Source organism: Octopus sinensis, linkage group LG17, assembly GCF_006345805.1.
Source record: "Octopus sinensis linkage group LG17, ASM634580v1, whole genome shotgun sequence".
NCBI lineage: Eukaryota > Metazoa > Mollusca > Cephalopoda > Octopoda > Octopodidae > Octopus > Octopus sinensis.
In genome coordinates, this window is record NC_043013.1 from 15,613,366 (window position 1) to 15,634,764 (window position 21,399).

General features: G+C 38.3%; 2 protein-coding genes across 2 annotated transcripts in view; one reads left to right on the forward strand and one right to left on the reverse strand.

Moving 5' to 3' along the window:
- Positions 1 to 3,280: 3,280 nt before the first annotated feature.
- Positions 3,281 to 4,311, forward strand: LOC115220815 (histone-lysine N-methyltransferase SETMAR-like; the record flags this gene model as incomplete). The annotated part of the gene is given in 1 exon segment (XM_029790982.2): positions 3,281 to 4,311. A coding segment is annotated over 1 exon segment (999 nt), but the record flags the coding sequence as incomplete, so codon positions are not given.
- Positions 4,312 to 10,994: 6,683 nt separating this feature from the next.
- The window catches only part of LOC115221053 (chitotriosidase-1-like), a 48,580-nt gene continuing 38,175 nt past the window's right edge, over positions 10,995 to 21,399 (reverse strand). Inside the window, exons 10-11 of the mRNA XM_036510374.1 lie at positions 12,552 to 13,257; positions 10,995 to 11,587 (exon numbers count right to left, since the gene is read on the reverse strand). Coding sequence (XP_036366267.1) covers positions 11,418 to 11,587; positions 12,552 to 13,257 — 876 coding nt within the window. The 3' untranslated portion in view covers positions 10,995 to 11,417. The remainder of the gene's footprint in view (positions 11,588 to 12,551; positions 13,258 to 21,399) is intronic.

Genomic DNA, 21,399 nt, shown 5'->3' on the forward strand with positions numbered 1-21,399 from the left:
ATTAACTTATATATCTAATCAATACACCGGTCTCCGCGTTCCTGCCACTTTGGAAAGTCGTTTCCCGTAAGCGAGTCGAGGACCTTCAGCGATTCGCTCTTGATCTCGACGACGGAGTTAAAAACGGCGACCTTTGAACTGCATTTCCCTCTTGGGGAAGAGATGGAAGTCAGTAGGGGTTAAATCGGTTACATTGACCCCAGTGCTCGACTGGTAGTTACTTTACCGACCCCGAAAGGATGAAAGGCAAAATCAACGTCGGCGAAATTTGACCTCAGAACGTAGTGACGGACGAAATTCCGCTAAGCATTTTGCTCTACTGACACGCAGACACACAAAAAATACACACATACACACATACACACACACACACTCATACACACACACACACGTACACACAGACACACACGCATACACACAGACACGTACGCACAGACACTCACCCAGACACATACACAAGCATAACTCACACACAAAAACACAAGCACTCAGAAGCATACTCACAGATACACACACACACACACACACACACACACACACTCACACACACTTACCCACACATACGCACTATATACATGTACCCATACACAAAGACACACACACAAGCGTACAACACGCACACACACACACACACATGCACAAACATACGCATTACCCAGTATCTTTAATCTGTGAAGTAATCTAAGGGAGAAAACTCTCATAAACTATTAGCATTCATCACCGACGAAAACGACGTCAAAATATTTTATTGTTCACGATACCATAATTTTTGCTTCTATTTTCTCCTCATTGAATTCCAGCACTTTTAAAGGAGGGGGAAAGTAAAGTTGTGGCATACATGCGTTGTTAACGATTCTTTTTAATTTCTCAAGCGAAAAAATATATTTTATTACATTTCTTAAACAACGTTTTTGTATTATTTATTCATTTTAAGATGAAAAAAAGTTATGTAACTTTAACAATCGGTGGGATTAGTAAAATTTTTGGTAGAAATGACTAATTTTGTCCCTCTTAGCGTGTGGCATGTATGTATAATAATGCCCTATATATATATATATATATATATATATATATATATATATAATTATATATATATATATATATATGCGTGTGTGTGTGTATGTGTGGGTAATATATAAATGTATGTATGTATATATATATATATACAGGCAAATACACAGACACATCCATCCATCCATACATTACATACATACATACATACATACATATATTTCTTTATTGCCCACAGGAGGCTAAACACAGAAGGGACAGACAAACGGATTACATCGACGCCAGTGCGTTAACTGGTACATAATTTATCGACCCCGAAAGGATGAAAGGCAAAGTCGACCTCGGCAGAATTTGAACTCAAAACGTAACGGCAGACGAAATACGGCGACGCATTTCGCCCGGCGTGCTAACGTTTCTGCCATTTCGTCTTTTTTTTTGGCAAAACTGAACTCATGACTTCACGCTCTCAAACCGTGTGTGCGTTTGTAAACGGGTGAAGTACTGACGGAATCGGTAAAACGTCAAACGAAGTTCTTTGTTGTACTTTTTCGTTTCTTTTTTTTCTTTTTTTCTTTTTAGTCCCTGTTCTTTATGTTGCGAGTTCAAATTCCATCTGCAGATTCAGATCTCACGGATGACTACATAGGAGAAAAAACTCTTCAAGGTGGATCAGGACAGTCCGTGGCACTGGCATCTCGAAGCAATCGGACAGACTAACCAGTGTCTCAAGACACTTGCGGTGAAAATACACACGCGTACACACACACACGCGCGCGCGCGCACACACACACACGCACCAACACACACATACATACACACTCAGAAGCATACTCACTCAGATACACACACAGCACACACACATACATACAGGCACTCACACACACACACGCGCGCGCACGCACACACACACACACACACACACACACCACACACACACACACACACGCACTATATACATGTACACAAAGGCGGCGAGCTGGCAGAAACGTTAGCGCGCCGGACGAAATGCTTAACAGTATTTCGTCTGCCGCTACGTTCTGAGTTCAAATTCCGCCGAGGTCGACTTTGTCTTTCATCCTTTCGGGGTCGATAAATTATGTACCAGTTACGCACTGGGGTCGATGTAATCGACTTAATCCCTTTGTCTGTCCTTGTTTGTCCCCTCTGTGTTTAGCTCCTTGTGGGTAATAAAGAAATATATATACATGTATACATACACACACAAACGGACTGAACCCATGACTGTCCTTACACTGAACAAACTTACTAACGAATGGTTCCACGGTTTAAAAAAAACACTGGAAACTTCTTTAACAACGAGGAAATACTAACGATTACGACGACAACTACTGAACGACTAACTGGATTTGAACTTATAACCATTATTTCTGAAATAAAAGTAGCGACTCTGTTATCTACCTCTTCGGACACAGGATGAAAGGCATTCTTGTAATAAACATCTTGTTTTTATTCTTTCAATTTTAATATAGTTGTGTGATGCGAGGGATATTTGTCTGCCTTTTCTTGCTTCTCTTCATCATCATCTTCCTCTCCAAATGGAACTTGGGAAAAGCTGATGGGAGGAGCTGGGCCGAAAAGGAAAATGTCTCTTTTCGATCCTTCAATTAATAATTATTTCTTTAATTGATAATTATTTCCAATTTAGACATAAAAACGATCAATTTCGATGGGCGGGGGTGGGGATTCGTCGATACCTTGGACTCCAGTACTTGACTGGTTTTCTGGTTTAACAACTACTACGTCACCCCAGCCGAGAGCGATGAAAAGCGAAGTTGCCCTCGGCGGAATGTGATCTCAGAATGTAAAGAGCCAGAACAAATCCCGCAAAGTAATCTCTTTGATGCTCCAACGTTTCTGTTTATTCACCCCCCACCTTTTACTTTCTTCAATTGATAATAACAATAATGGTTTCACAGTTTGGTACAAGATCAGCAATTTCAGGGGATGATGTAAGTCGTTTACATCGACCCTGGTAGTCAACTGGTGCATATTTCATCGATTCCGCAAGGATGGAAAATAAAGTCGAGCTCGGCGGAATTTGAATTTAAAATTAGGTTGTCAAGAAAGTTCTTGCGGAATTTTAAATTTTGGTTTTGAATGATATATTTTCGAATTCATTTTCGTTAAATTTCTTTGACTTTATAAATTATTTTGAAGCCCGTTTTTCGCTCTATCTAATCGTTATGCTCTTTTTCTTTTTGGATGATTAGGCAATTTTTTCCGGAACGTTGAATACAACAGGGACAAAAAGCAAATTCGCACAATTTTCTTATTCTATTTCAAGCTAGGCCGAAAAGCTGCTGAAACAGCTTGCGATATCAACGATGCGTTTGGCCCAGGAGCCACTAATGAACGTACAGCACAATGATGGTTGAAGAAATTTCGTAGTGGTGACGGGAGTCTTGAAGATGATAAGCGTAGTGGTCGGCCATCGGATGTAGATAACGATCAACTAAGAGCCTTAGTGGAAGCCAATCCACGCACAACTGTTCGAGAGCTTGCTTCAGACTTAGACATTTCCAACCATTTGAAAGAGATTGGAAAAACAAAAATACTTGAGAAATGGGTGCCGCACGAATTGAACGCCAACCAAAGAAAAAAACGCCGTTTTGAAGTGTCGTCTTCTCTTCTTTTACGCAACAAGAACGATCGGTTTCTCGACCGTATTGTGACTTGCGATGAAAAGTGGATTCTTTACGACAACCGGCGACACTCAGCTCAGTGGTTGGACGCCGAAGAAGCTCCACGGTACTTCCCGAAGCCAAAGTTGCACCAAAAGAAGGTCATGGTGAGTGTTTGGTGGTTTGCGGCCGGTCTCATCCATCACAGCTTTTTGGATCCAGGCGAAACCATTACGGCGGAGGAGTACTGTTAGCAAATGGATGAAATGCATAAGAAACTCCGTCAACAACAGCCAGCATTGGTCAATAGAAAAGGACCAATTCTTCTCCACGACATCGTTCGGACGCACGTCGCACAACTGACCCTGCAGAAGTTGAACGAATTGGGCTACGAAACTTTGCCTCATCCGCCATACTCACTAGACCTCTCGCCTACCGACTACCACTTTTTCAAGCATCTTGACAGCTTCCTGCGTGAGAAATGCTTTAAAAACCAAGACGATGCCAAACACGTCTTCAACGACATCATCGCCACCAGAACGAAGGATTTTGACGCTACTGGCATAAATAAATTTGTTTCGCGTTGGCAAAAGTGTGTTGGTTCTGATGGTGTTTATTTCGATTAATAAAGTTTTGTTTGAGCCGAGATACGTTCATCCGAATTTAAAGGTTAAAAACGGCAAGAACTTTCTTGACAACCTAATAATAACAATAGCAATATCAATAACAATAATAACCATTCTTTCTTAATTAATGTCTTAGTCAATAATAACGAGGAAACAGAAATATAATAATAATTGTAACAATATTTATTTATTTAAATTATTTACAGATAAATACAAGTGGTTTGTTGAATAATTAAAGAAGAGGAAATATTTCCTCTCTAACACTCGATTTCGTACAACTTCAGAACACATTTCACATATACGTTATACATTTTTATAGCACATTAACCTCTATATCACATTATACATGCTTGTAACAAACACATATTTATAATACATTACATACTTCTATATCACATTACACATATGCACAGAAACATATTTTATTAACATCTCTATACTATGTTATATATATATATATATTCATTCTACATTACAACCATTTATTTATATTACATTACACACTTCTACATCACATTACACAAATCTATAGAACATAACACATATTTAGATCACATTACACAGATCGACTCACTTTACACATATCCATACTACATAACACGTGACACCACATTGCGTTTGCAATACATTAAATATAGCAATGACACATTGTACATGTAGTACAATAGTATAGTATACACATCTAAATAGTATAATATACACACATTCAATAGTATACACATCTAAAACAGTACACACACTATAATACCTTTAACATATCTATACAACAAATTACACACATGTCTACATCACACATTTACAATAAAGGATACAAAGTCCTTCCAGAGCCATAGACTAACGAAGCCAGTTTCTTGGATTCTTTGGGGGTATATATTACCTTCCCTTCTTGACGAGAAACCGGTCCATCGTGGGATTACTCACTTTTGTCAGCTGAGTGGACTGGAGCAACGTGAAAGAAAGTGTTTTGCTCAAGAATGCAACGCATCGCCTGGTCCAGGAACCGAAACCGCGATCTTACGATCATGAGAGCAACACCCTGACCACTAAGCCGTGCGCCTCCACACACCATACATTACGCAGTATTTATCACATAGCACGCGTGTCTTTACAACACTGTAGGCACACACATGTTTACACAACATAATAGACTCGTTATACAACCACATTACACAAATCTACACTACATATGGTATACAGAATGTTCATAAATTATCTTTACAACTTCCACATTCCAGTGTATGTATTAGAGATCCATCAATCAACTTCTTCGCAACCAATAGAGCTCACATGGAAGTATTCAGATATTTCTTATAAAACCTTATTTGTTTGTCTGTTTTACAATAAACTCTCCTGAGTTATTCTTATTATCCTCTTTTTTTTCTGAGTTTTCTTTTTCAAATTCTAAAGGTAATTTATGGACACCCCATATAACACATTATAGTCACGTCTATATAACGCTGCAGACACACGCACATCTGTACCACATTACACATTTCTGTACATCTCATTATACGTGTGTACTACACGCATTCCACACTCGTCTTTACTACATCACAAACGTCCCTACTACACTACATTCACAACTATACAATATTACATACATGCTATACAACACTACACATGTATCTATTATACATTCACGTCATACTACATACATCTCTATACCATATCAGATACATATCTATATAACACTATCCCTGTCTCTTTAACGTATTCAAGTCACAATTCACAAATCTACATCCATATACATCTCTATACAACACGCTATACATATATTATACACATAGCATCAATACATCATTGCTACGATTTCATATCAATTTACAAAATTCTTTTCCATTTTCCTTCTTTTCGTTTCAGCTGTATTTTTTCTTTTTTTTTTTTGTATCATTTATATTTTTATTATCGATTCTTAACCAGTATTAAATATTCAAAAATATTCAGTTATAATATAATTTTACATATTAAATTTTCATTAAATAATGATTTGGTTACTTAGTTTTAATCGAATTAAATAGAAAAATAAAAAAACATATATAGATATATGTATTCAAAAAGGTTCCAAAGTTATCGCTTGCAATGGTGATTATTCACTGTTGGAATTTTTGCAAAAAGACATATTTTGGTGTGGGAACTGAAGAAATTAATAATAATGTTGATTTCCATTGAAGTTTGGCAATGTTCGTTGGATGATCTAAAGACAGAGGCTATATAACATAAATAGGGATAAGGTTACGGTGTCATCTAAACATATTTGAATTGCTCAGACCAGTTGTGCTTATACAAGCGATTACTACAGGGTGTAGCAGCAAAACTTCTCATATTTTACACGGCCGCTGATGTGACGACGCCAGTAAAATCACGGTGATGGTAATGGTGTTGTATCAAATCAAAAGTTTTTTTGCCATTTACCAACATGGCTTGGGCCAGTGCACACCGTGCGTTTGCTGTCGAAGCATTAATCAAGAATAGCATGTGAGAGACGTTTTGCCACACAATGTAGAAAATAAAACATCTACTAGGAACTTCGGTACAATTACAAAAACAAAAAAAAAGAAATACAAGGGAGATGACTCCAATAATATAAATATATCGTGAAGTATATTTGCCACTTAAATGTGGCTAACCCTTTCTGTGTGTCAATAGCCAGCAGGAGGAGGTGTCCTCCTGGGGCTACAAGCTACAGTAGCATCCACCCTTAAGAGTTAGCCGCAATTAAGTGGCAAATATACTTCACAACGTCGTGCAGCTACTGTTTATACCTCGTTCAGAGATTTATTATATAAATATACTTTTCTACTCTAAGCACAAGGCCACAACTTTTTGGGGAGGGGGCCAGTCGATTATATCGACCCCAGTAAGCAGCTGGTACCTAATTTATCGACCCCGAAAGGATGAAAGGCAAAGTCGACCTCGGCGGAATTTGAACACAGAACATAAAGACAGGCGAAATACCACTAAGCATTTCTACCAGCTCGCCGCCTTCCAATAATATAAATATAGTTAACAGAAAGATGTTGATTTGTTGTTTTTTAATGATTAAGTCACGAGAGGCGCCCCGCCCTTCAAGCGTTCTGTGTCCTTGACGTTCGGGGGTCTTCCTTAGATCTTCTACGTTCTTGACCTTTCTCAAAGGCCGATAAGATTCATTCGACTGACGTTCGGTTTAAACAACTGTGAGTCGGCGACTGCATGGAAAAACTGGGCACGAACGGAATTCCAATGAGTTGACGTTATGGAGAAGGAGTGAATAATATACACAATTATATATATATATATATATATATATATATATATATATATATATATATATATATATATATAATTGATAGCGACAGAAACAGCATTAACACCAAAAACTTATATTTACCTCCTACTAAGTGGGTGTTGTATATACATATATATATATATGTATATGTACGAGCAAAACGCCCCCGTCCAATGGACGGTGCTGAGTTGTCAACTATTTAAACCAAAGTTTCTCAAAACAACTTGTCCCATAGGCCTCCCCTTTGAGAAACACTGATTTAACCTAAATTTGAGACACCAGCAAAAGAAGAAATAAAGATAGACTTTTTTCTATTCCAAGAAAAACGATTTTACAAATGCACGTTCCCACGGCTTTATCGATCGCTTTCTCACCTGGAATCGATTTTTGTAATGTTTTCAAGACTTATACATGCCCTAATACCGTCGGTATCTTCATATCGAATTTGAGCGCAATCGGATGGAGGATGCTCGAGATCCTAGAAGACACACACACACAGACAGACAGAACGGATTTTATATAATATATATATATATATATGAGGAGGTGCTGACAAATTCCTGGCTTTGGATAAAGGAGAATACAGGACAATCAGTTAATTATGATTTTATTAAACATATTTCCCTCTCAGATTCACACACTTATTGCAGCAGTCCTCCAGTTTTTCTAAGCCCTGTAAAAGAACTCGGAAGTTTGGGCCTCCAACCAGGCTTTTTGTGACACCCTTGACCAAGGAACTTTTCAGTACCCCCCTCGTACATACATAAATACACACGCATACATGTATAATGTATTGTGGTGGTTGTTGCTATTGTTTTTAATGGTGGTGGTGGTGATGATGATGCTGTTGTTGCTAATGTCATTGTTGGTTCGGATGATTCAGCCTCAGATCATAATTAATCCGACAACTAGCCTACTGTCAAAGATAGTCCACCCATGACAATCACTACTTTTTAGCAGACATACGGCTTTTTTTTTCAAATGTCACGTGATAAACATATAGAAATAACGATAATTGTTGCAAAAAAAACCCAAAAAAAAACACACCGTATTTCCTTTCTGACAGAGCATTGTCATGTGACACGGATGACGTCACTGCCGTCTGTTTAACGTCACAGAAACCAGAGTTGATAAGCAGCACCGGGATCCTCATTCATCATTTGGGATTTTAGAGAACGACGAGACGGAGAGATACTGAAAATTTACAATTAATTGATTGGTCGGTTCACTTTCACTTTTGCAACAGAAATTGAGTGGTGGGATGAGGGGGTGGGTGAAGAAGAGTCGACTAATGATATGAAACACAGCAAAACTATTAAACGGCAACTGATTATGGTGGGCGGAACAAAAAGAAAAATTTATATTTAGAGCAGATCAGATATTTCACGATGAAAGGATGACAAATCCTTGAGGGAAATACATACATACATATTCTTTTATTCTTTTCTTTGTTTTAATCATTTGACTACGGCCATGCTGGTGCGCCGCCTTTAGTCGAGGAGCAAATCGACCCCAGGACTTATTCTTTGTAAGCCTAGTACTTATTCTATCGGCCTTTTTTGCCGAACCGTCAAGTTACGGGGACGTAAACACACCAGCATCGGTTGTCAAACGATGTTGAGGGGACAAACAATGACACACAAACACACACACACATACACATATACGACGTGCTCCTTTCAGTTTCCGTCTACCAAATCCACTCACAAGGCTTTGATCGGCCCGAGGGTATAGTAAAAGACACTTGCCCAAGGTGCCATGCAGTGGGATTATGTATGTGTGTATGTGTGTGTGTGTGCGTGTGTGTGTGTGTGTACAGAAATATGTGTATGTATGTATATATGTATGTCCAGATTTGTATGTTTTATGCATGTATTCTCATGCATAGAGTTACATATCTAGACATGCTCATATATATTTAAATGATAAACTTCTGCTAAGTCTTACAGATTTTTACAGTTCCAGTGATGGATTGGATCTGTAGTTTTCGAATTAGCTTTCTCCTTTCTGCTTTTGAGAAGCCTAATTTCTCAAGATTGATATTTAGGCAGTGTGTTACATATCCCAGGCCCCAATAATTACCTGAACTCATAATCTGGATAGAGTTACTGTAGATTTCTTAATAGTTCAGGGTCGGTGTTCTATTTTTCATTGATCTTCAGTTTTATGTTAACATCCGCTGGGCAGCTAATTTCCACAACTGTGGACAGTTTCTCTTCTCTATCCCAAATCATTATATCAGGTCTGATGTGCTTACATTTTATTGAGGTCTTCACTGAACTCCTTTTTATTATGAGTGGCTATGACTTCTACCATACTGTTGGTTCTTATTTCTTTGTCCTCGAGATTATCTTTCCGACGGATTTCATTATAGAGTGTCATAGCTACGTCATGTCTCATCAGTAGATAATACCGTGATGACATTTTCGGACAACTGCTTATGATGTGGGTGAAATCTTCAGTGTGAGCTCCACAAATTCTGCATCGGTTGTCACATTTTACGGCTTTTCTCGCATCTTTATCCCTTTTGTGCATCAGGCACTTGGTTGATATTTCCTGTTCGTGGATCGCAAAGGCATACCCTTCACAGTGGGAAGTAATATTCTGGGTGTTCATCCATGATAAACTGCGTTGATGATCGATGTTAGACGAACTCAGTTATAACTTGTGACGTTCAAGTGCATTTATTTACCACACACACACACACACACACACACACACACACATACACACACACACACACACACACACACACACACACACACACACACACACTATAAAACGATCGTTTGCTTAAATTTTCCAAGTTAGTATATCAACACCGATAATCTGTCTGTATCGGAATTCCAACTTAATTAGGGGGTCATCGGTCTCAGTATTGCCAAGAACATAACGCCACCGTCAAAGGATGATCTTACTCATTCTAGACATTCTAGGTTCTCCATTGCAATTAATTTACGATTAGAATTAGTCACAACTGCAATGAAGGCATCTGACAAATAATAATGAAGTGGAACGCCTTCAACCTGCTTGAGTATCTCTGAGTAGGCAGTATACAGTCTCTCTCCCTCCTCTCTCTTTCACTCTCTCTCTCTCTCCTATATATATACAAACACACACAACATTAATGATATATATAACACATATATATATATATATAACACATCTATAATATACATACATATATATATAATACATTATAATATATAATATATATATATATATATATATATATATAGTTTCTCTTACAAATAATGTAAGTTTGACAATAAATTAGTGACGATAATTAAATAACACCTTCTACAGCACATAGTTTTACCTCTTTTCCGTATGATTATCACGTAATTAAATATGTCTTATGTTATGGAAATCGTATTCCATTATGTACAACCAATTCCGCTTTTGAATTCAAGATTTTTTTGACGGTTTTTTTTGGGGGGGGGGAGGTCTCTAATTTTTATGGTTGTTCTTGTTATTTCCACCCACATTCGGTCAATTCTGATCGAACAGACTTATAGTCAAAATCAGTCCAATCATACCAATATTGTTCTTCTTTTAATATCTGGGAACACATTATCTGAAGTGCCCTTCTATTTTTCATAACTGGAACGTGAAGTGAGATTTGGCTGCTATTTCTAGCAGGTCGAGAGACCGTGTAGAAGCTGTCTTATTTATTGCTGAATTATATTTGCTATTATTGTTGACCTTGTTATCGTTGTTATTGTTGTTAGTGGTGGTGGTGTTGGTGGTTTTGGTGGTGGTGGTGGTGGCGGCGGCGGCGGCGGTGGTTGGTGGTGTTGATTGTGTTAATTTAGCCATCTTTGGTGTTGCATTCAGAATGGGTGTCTCGTTTTGTTTCCACGTTCTTTGCTACATAATACATCCGGTATTAGCTGGCCAATCACAAGATTGTATTCTGTCGTTCCATGCTGTACCAGGGGAACACTTATAACGGAATGGAACCTGCCAGACACATTGGAAAAAGCTGGTGCAGTCTCTGACGTCACGGTAGATGCCAAACAACGAAGGACATTTGAAAACTGAAGGAGAGAGAATAGGAAACAAATAAAAACGATATTTTGTTGTTTCAATAAAAGATGGTAGTTTACTTTAAAATACTGCACTTAAAATAGTGTGTCTAAAACAGCGTACTTTACTTCAAAACGAACTATTTAAAATACAGTACTTTTTTTTATTTATACTGAAAATAAAACACTGTACTTAAAACTGTACTTTAAAAATTGTACTCAAAACCCAGTACTTAACACACTACTTAAAACTTATGATACTGTACAGCGATTTGCGTTGGACAAAACACATCGCTAAAATTGCCAGGAAGGCTGAGGGTGTCTTGGCATCACTTACCAGGTCCTTTGTGAGCCGCTCTCCGGCTATCTATTTGCGGCTTTATATAGCAATGGTACGACCTCACCTGGAATTTGCATCACTGGTCTGGAACCCCTATCTTGCCCAGGATATTAACCGTCTGGAAGCCGTTCAGCGACGTGCAACCCAGAGAATACCCTCCATCAGGCATTTGCCATATTCTGAACGCCTTACTTCCCTGGGCATGGATACATTGAAACTCCAACGTCTGGCAGCTGACTTGGCAAACACCCATAAAATTATTAACCATCTTACAAACAATAACTCCGAGCACCTTTTCAAACTCCATCTGTCTAACACCCCTGGACGTATTTACAAAGTCAGAAAACAGCACAGCTCTCATGACTTTCAGAAACATTTTTTCACACTAAGAGTTGCTGAAGTATGGAATAAACTGCCGGCATCAGTTGTTAGTTGTCGGAGCACTGCATCCTTCAAAACTTCCATGCTTCCTGAGATTCGCCAGCACTACACCTGATTTTCTCCCCTCCATACACATGCAAGTACTTCAGGTACTTCTTCACCTATAATTAATCCTAGTCCCACTCTACCTCAATCAAGTCACAAGAATAATTGGAAAAATAACTCAAAGAATTCGTGAAAGTATTTTGTACCTACCTTCTGTCAAAGAATCTTCTTGTTTGAGTTTATCTGTAGAAGTCTCAGTTTCCTCATCACACGGTAATATTTTTTCAGATTCTGGAGTCGTTGGCGATGAAGATGGTTTGGAAGTGGAACGAAGATCCCATACAGATTGTCCCTGTTTTAAATGAAGCGATGGTTCCTTCTTCAAAGAGAACAAACCTTTGCCTGCATTTCCTTGGAAAATATTGACTCCAGACTTAATGCTATACTCAGATTCTTCTTTAGATTTCTTTGATGTTTCTCTTTCACCGCCATTATTTCGTCCAGGAAACACAACTTCCAAAACAGGAACGTTTATCAAATTGTGATCTGAAGACCCGAAAGTTACTGGCAGCGTTTGATATTGTTTCGGAAACATGGTAGAGCTATAGGTTGTTGTTTCTTGACTGTTTCGTTTAGTTAAAGATAAAGTATTGTCTGTGGTCGATATACTTGGCTTTGTTTTCCGTTTTTGTTCCAGATTTTTCGTTGGTGATTCCGTAATAAAAATGTTTGGTTCCATGGTTGTTTTCCATGTTGGATTGGTTCTGTCTGTCGTTCTAAAGCCTTTATTAGGTTCTTCTAGTAACGATAATACGCCGCTGGAGAAACTATTTTGCACCTCATTTTCTGTACTTGATTTATAAGGAATTGATTTTGTTGTCCGTTCCGGTTTATTCCAAAGAGAGTAGCTCAAAGTCTGCAAGAAAGGGTAAAACAGAAAAAAAAAAAAATCAAGAATTCTATAGAATTTTCAAATTATCCTCTTAAAACAATGACAACACACACACACACCACACACACACACACACACACACACACACACACTAGAATGAGAGAGGGGGGAAAGAGTGAAAGAGACAGAAAGAGACAGACAGGCAGAGACAGACAGATATAGGCTATTCAACTTCTTTGGTTCTTTGCCTTCAAGCTGTCTCCTCCACAACTATATGACTGTTTCCCTTCCTCTGAAATTGATGGGTCTAAACCTATCGCTTCCACCTTTAACCTCACTTTGCCTGCGTCTTTTCTCCTGCATCACATTTGCCTTGCATCACTCATCTTTACTCTAATGTAAGACGCTTTCTTCAACATCAACACTCCGAAATCGTTAACAACATTCTCCATGAAACTCACTCTGCGTGTGCTACTGCCAATCACCAATCCCCAATCATCAACCTTTACACTCATCCTTGTTAATTCTCAACATGTTTGAGCCCAAACTAGAATATTTCGTAGGTTCGGTAAAAAGCTCAATAATGATAAAAAAAAAGAAAAAGAAAAATTATGTTCTAGGGGACATAAATAAAATTTCTTTCGCTTTTGTAAATTACTTTTAAGAGTTACCTCCCTTTAATATTTTTTTTATGTTCTTAATCTCAGTAACTATTGCACGTACAGAGAAATACTTTGAAGGCTCAGGTTTTAAGGTTCAAATCTCAAAAGATTTTACTTTGCACCCCTCTCCTCTCATTTTCTTCTTCAGTAAGGGATCGATAAAATACATTCAGTTAGGCACAAGCGTGGCTATGTGGTAAGAAGCTTGCTTTCTAACCACGTGGTCCTGGGTTCAGTTCCACTACGTGGCATTTTGGTCAAGTTTTCTTCTTGTGAGTGGATTTGGTAGACGGAAACTGAAAGGAGCCCCTCATATATATATATATATTATATATATATATATATATATGTGTGTGTGTGTGTGTGTGTGTGTGTGTAGTGACGTCATTCTTCAGTGTGCGTGTGCAGGACTGGAACCTTCTGGAAAGGCCTAAGGAAGTTCTCTAATGCATATGCGCTAAAAACTGGGGACGAGAATTCTATGGCGTTCGTTGAAGAGAGAAGACGTGTTTAACGTGTTATCAGCCTATTCTCCTGTCCCAGACGCTTGGGATTTGACCGGCTGTTGCTACTGGAGTTGTTGTGAGGTTTATCTTTACACATGTTTAACTTCAGTCTTGCAGTACCTACACCCAGTGGTTTACCAATTTACCAACGTGCCTTCTTTATGTAAATAACGAAATAAAGTGTCATATTTTTTAAGGTTGCTTTCTTGTTCTTGACACCGGTAGTTTTTGGAAACAAAGAAGGAAATTGTGTTGCACCCAAACAGTGCAAAAGACACAACCTGTTCAAGACAGTTCCTTTACACATATATATATATATATATATATATACCCTACACATTTTTTCTCCCCGTTTTTAAAATTTTTATTTCTGTTCTCTCTTCTTTTTTCCCCTCTCATTCCTTTCTGTCAAAGAGCGTAACCTTCCAATGTCAAAGACTTTTCCATTCTTCCCGAGCGTTTGACTAATACACCAGTTTGCTATTCCTTCAACTGTTTTCGTCTTTTTTTTCTGTAAATTTGAACTATATATATATATATATATATATATATATATATATATAGTTAATCCAAACAAGAAAGCACAAAAAACACAACAACGCGAGGACGTGGAACAAATATAGTATTATTGGACGCTCAGGAAAGAAGGAGGGTTTAACGTTTCGAGTGGAGCTCTTCGTTGGAAACATAGGAGAAGGAAAGATCCAGAGAAGGGAAGACAGAGGAAAAAATCGCTAACAGTACACACGCGGTCATATATATCCACCCATCCATCTATCTATGTATCCATCGATCTCTTCATCTCTTTCTCCCTCTCTCTCTACCTCCCTTTCTAACTCCCTCCCTCCCTCCATCCATTCATCCATCCATCCATCCATCCATCCGTCCTTCTATTCTTCCATGCCTCTCTCCATCTATCCATCCATCCTCCTATCTATTCATCCAGCCAGCCACCTATCTATTCTTCCATCTATGTACCCACCCATCCCTTCACCTCTCCATCTCTTTCCCTCCCTCCATCCCTCCCCCTCCATCCCTCCCCCTCCATCCACCCCTCCACCCATCTAACCAACCAACCAACCAACCAACCAACCAACCTACCTACCAGCCAACTATCCATCTACCCATTCATCAACCCATGTCTCATCACTTGGATCAAAAGTTTATCATCAGACTGTTCGATTATAACTGTACTCTGGAGATGTTCAGCGCCAATTGGTTGCTGATCTTCCCCCTCAGCTCAAATAAGACCCATTATTTTTGTAGTGGTTTTACTGCTCTTACACTGGGATAATAATGATAATCCTTTCTGCTAAAGGCACAAAGCCTGAAATTTGGTGAGAGGGCACGAGTCAATTACATCGACCCCAGTGTTTCACTGGTACTTAATTTATCGACCCCGAGAGGATGAAAGGCAAAGTCGACCTCGGCGGAATTTGAACTCAGAATGCAGCGACGGGCGAAATACCGCAAAGCATTTCGTCCAGCGTGCAAACGATTCTGCCAGCTCGCCACCTTAATAATAATGATAATAATGCTGTTAGATACCCAAACACTCGAAATAGACAGATCCAAAACATGACCACCTTGGCTGAATAGTAAAGACTCACTCACCAAACTTGATACACGGTTAATTATTTCTGCCTCTGCTATCCTCAACAAACAGAGTACTTCTTCCCCCTTACCCAGCATGCCCAAATTGCCTCTTCCCCTTCTTATCATTTCGGGCATACACTTTACAATCCACAAACAAACCATTTCCGACCCTTCGGTCTCTTGAAACACACTCCCTGCTCGTGCTTAGTCCTCTTGCGATAAACCTACATGTGTTCTAACTCATCCTCAACTTTTCCAGCCTGGGAGGTATGTCTTCCCTTCTTTCACAAAATAAATCAAGGAAATACATTGTCTGACACCACTTGAAAAGTTGAACTATAAGAAAACACTGTAGATCCCCCTGCCAGCGAGATGGATTGGGCTATTGACAGTTAACTATCTTGATCATGGACATTGTGCTGTGTCCATGACCAAGATACAACACTATTGTTCCTACTGGCAGCTAGTAGACTGAGCTATTGGAAATGCATTGGTCACAGAAGGAGTACAATAAAATACGTCACACTGTAGTACACATAAACAGCTAGATAAACTGGGCTGTTGACAGTTGAAGGTATTGTCCATGGACACAACACAGTAAAGTACTCCCCATTGTGGTATCCACTCACAGCTACTCGGTCTGAGATGTTGACAGTTAAGTGCATTGGACATGGACACAGCACACTGTGGTACTCACCTACTGCTAGATGAACTGGAATGTTGACAGTTAAGCGTGTTCAGCATAGATACAGTACAGTGAACTATACCACCTACTTACAGCTAGGTGGGCATAACTGCTAACAGTTAAGTGTGTTGATTATGGACAAAGTACAATGAACAATGCAATATATCACAATGTGGAACCTACTTACAATTAGCTTGATTGGACTGTTGGCAGATAAGTGTATTGGCAATGGTACAGTGAACTATATCACGTGCATACTTACAGATAGGTGGGCTGGAGAATTGACAGTTAAATGTCCTGGACAAAATACAGTTAACCGTATATTACACTGTTCTTGTTTTGTGTCCAGATAGGTAGACATGTAGCTAGGTAAACTGGGTTGTAATCAATTTGTTATCTTGACCATGAACACATTCGTATGCGTATATAACTGGACTGTCCTCTTTAAGGTAGGCTGTACTTGGCATGACCACAAGTTGATAGGCATCGACAGTAGAGTGTCTTGGTTGTAGACACAGTCGGCTGAACTGAGTCATTGTTGAATATCACAGATACAGAGCATAGAGTCTAGAGGACTGAGTTACTGAGTATTGAGTATCACTGTTATGGAACATAGGGATTAGATGACTGAGTCTTTGAGTGTTGGGTATCACAGCCATAACATACAGGAGATACATGACTGAGTCTTTGAGTGTTGCGTAATACAGCTAAGAACTACGGAAGCTAGATGACTGACTCTCTAAGTGTTTAGTGTCACAGCTAAGGACCACAGGGGCTAGACGATTGAGTCTTTGAGGATTCCAGTTAAGCTGTTCGACAGTTACGTTCCTCACACTTGGCCTAACAACAAATCGGGAAGCCTCATTAAATCCTCTCAATACCCTCACAACTTACCCAGAATTAATCTAAAATTCTAATGGACCATTTTTGCAAAAAGTTCTTTATTTATGCCTGCCGTCCCTATTTATTTCTTATCTTACCAAAAGTCTGTGAATTTATTTATTTTCTAATTTTTAATTTTCTGCTTGTTTCCATTTTACTTTCTAGTTCTTAATTTTTTTCAAAAGCGCAAAATACATTTTTGGCACCAAATCAAAATATTCTACATTAATGTATCTAATTATTGCTGCAATAATTTGTTTCCATGGCAACTAAAACCAATAAACAATATAACATTCTTTGAAGGTGGGCTCCAGTAAGTGATTTAACCACTTAAATCAACACCAGATTGTTCTTGTAATTAATATTGTTGCTATAGTTTAACCCCGAGTAAACTCTGATCAAAGGGAACTTTAACCAAAGGTATTTCAGCCAACACATCTTTTATGTTTGCCCCTTTTCTTTCCAACTGAACCTCAGAGGCTATGTTACCGAAAGAAAGAACGGTCTGATTAGAAGGCGATTTGGCTGCTATTTTTAGCAGCTTAAGCAGTCGCAAAGCGGTAGCGCTGTTTGGCCAGAGCATGTTTACTCTATGCTCCTAGCTGAAATCTCGTTAGATATATGAGATCGTGTCAGAGAGTCTGGCTGCCAAGAATCTACCAAGGTGCCAAAGTGCCAAGACATGGTAATATGGTGTGGAGAACAATAATGGGCAAGGACGAGAAGAAAGCAATACGCACACACACACACACACACGCACATGCACATACATACATATATACACACACATATATTTATACACACATACATGCACATAAAATATATAAACATACATATACATACGCATACGTATACATATATTTAAATGTTATTTCAATGTGTGTGAATGTGTGTGTGTGCGTGTGTGTGTGTATGAGATATGAGTTAGAACATGTGTATTTCCATGAGAGTGTCTGCATGTGCGTGTGAGGAAGCACGTGTTATAACAATTATGAACATTTTAAGGTTCTTGCCAGCAACTGGTTCTGTTCGGATCTGTAAAATTACACACAGACGCACATACAGAGAGAGAGAGAGAGAGAGAGAGAGAGAGAGAGAGATAGAGAGAGAGAGAGAGAGAGAGAGAGAGAGAGAGAGAGAGAGATAGAGAGAGAGAGATAGAGAGAGATATAGAGAGAGAGAGAAGAGAGAGAAACATGTGTACATGTGTGTGTGTATGTATCTATGTGTATGTATGTATGTATGTATGTATGTATGTATGTATGTATGTATATACATATATATGCGTGTGTGTGTGTATTTACTCCTCAATATATACATATGTATTTGTATGTATGTGTATATATATATATATATATATATATATATGTGTGTGTGTGTGTGTGTGTGTGTGTGTGTGTATAATTGGAAAATAGGATAAAATCTTTATAAGAATTTATCAAGTAGCATGAAAAACCTCATAAGGGAAAAATCCATCAATTATTCCTCTTAAATACATTTATTTATATTAAGGGCATTACTATACATAATGCCTCACTCTTGGAAGAACTCTTAAGTGTTTTGATTATGCTTGCACTGACGATTAAAAAGTGCATTTTGTGCACTAATTATGAAATCATATGATATGCAGCTGAATCTGGTTTTAAAATGCTCTTTTCGAGAGTTGCATTCCCTCGCGTTCGGTACAATGTGTTTAATTATTATGGTAGTTTTGACTTTAAGAGTCCCTCCTAGCGTGAGGCACTTATGTATAGTAATGCCCTTAATATATATATAATATTATATATAATATAATAATATAATATATATATATTATATATATATATATATATATATAATATATATATATATTATATATATATATATATATTGGGTCATCCCATAAATAATGCGGTTTTTTGAATTGCATGAACAAAAAGTCGGAGGGGTACGGGACAAACTACTTGCATCAACTTGCTATAAAAGTAGGTAGTAGTGCAAGTTTGGAAGGGCGCAGTTTGATCTTAGCAGTTATTTTTTTCAAAGATCTGTAGAGCTCGACGAGGACGTCCTGCAAAACCTGGTGGAACAAAATCCCATCGTAACTGCTAAGGAACTAGCAGAAAAGCTTGGATTTAGTCATTTAACATTTCATCGACACCTGCGTGCCATCGGAAAAGTCAGCAAATTGGCCGAACGGGTTCCTCATAAATTTTCCCAGTCTAATCGCGCGCAGTGAATGTGTGCTCTTCTTTGCTGTCACGTCTCACGAATGAACCTTTTTTGGACCGAATAGTGACTGGTGACGAGAAATGGGTTCCCTATAAAATGTTATGCACTGAAGACAGCGGGCAGGGAAAGGAGAAACACCGGCACCCCAGGCTAAAGGTCTTTACTCACTCTGGTGGAATATGAAAGGTTTAGTCCAATTTCAACTTTTAAACGCAAACCCAACGATAACAAAGGAAATCTAATGTGAGCAGCTTGAGCAGCTTAAATCAACGCAAGGAGAAAAACGGCCATCTTCGGTTACAAGACGAAAGGTGTTCTTTCATCAGTATAATGCTCGGCTACATACAGTGAGGATGACATTCCAAAGGCTGGAGCAGCTGGAATGGGAAACGATACCCACCCACCATATTCGCCGGACATTGCCTCGTCTGATTATCATTTATTCCGCAGTCTTTAAAATCATTTGGACGGAAAAAAAATTTTTTGTAGACAAGGTCGCAACACATTCGTACGGAATAGAGAATATGATACTTAAAAGGGGTAAAAACTATTATACCGTGTATATTTTCAACAAAATACAGAACTGAAAAGAAAAGAAACATTTCAAGAGCACTGTTAAATAAATTAATGGAACGTTGGTATCGAAGTTCAGTTTCTAGACGTTTCTCTTTTTCTCCCTTCGTTATACACACCTTCACGTTATGACGATTTTTCTATGCCTTACATTTCAATTACATATTCTGCTGTTCATACCTACATACATGCACACACACACACACACACACACACACACACACACACACACACACATATATATATATATATATATATATATATATATATCAGGTCATCCCATAAGTTCTGTCCGATTTTACCTTTTTTAAAACTGAATGAAATTTAATAGTATTTTAGAATGTCTAATGGAATTAAAAATTATTTTTATGCATATGTGTACATTTAAACTAATTAAATATTATTTTACAGAATAACAGAATTAAAATTTCTTTGATTAAAATCCTTTCTAACATGGATGTATCCAAAGAGCATTTGAGGCACATAATGTTTTTTATGAGTATAAAAAAGGAAACTCTGCATCCGAAGCAACTCGAAACATACACTCAGTTTAAGGGAAAGAATACTTGAATGAAGGGGTTCCTATGGGTGCCTCATGAATTGTCCGAAAGCAACCGCAAATTCCGAGTTGACATCTGCTCTTCTCTCCATTCTCGCGAACTCATTTCACCTTTTTTGGATAGACTTGTGACTGGTGATGAAAAATGTATCTTCTATCGTAATGTTAAACGTCGTAAACAGTGGCTTGGTAAAAGGGAAAAAGCTCAACCACAACCGAGAAGGAAACTTCGTGGAAAAAAGGTTCTTCTCTCTATCTGGTGGGATTGCAAAGGAGTAATTCATTTTGAATTGTTACCACCTAATGCAACAATCAATGCTCAAGTCTACTGTTAGCAATTAGAGCGTTTGAACCAAGCTTTGAAGGAAAAACCCCACTTTAGTGAATCGAAAAGGAGTGATGTTTCATAAAGACAATGCGAAGAGCTTCGTTGGGAAAAACTTCCTCATCCACCTTATTCCTTGCTCCTTTAGACTACCATTTGTTTCGTAG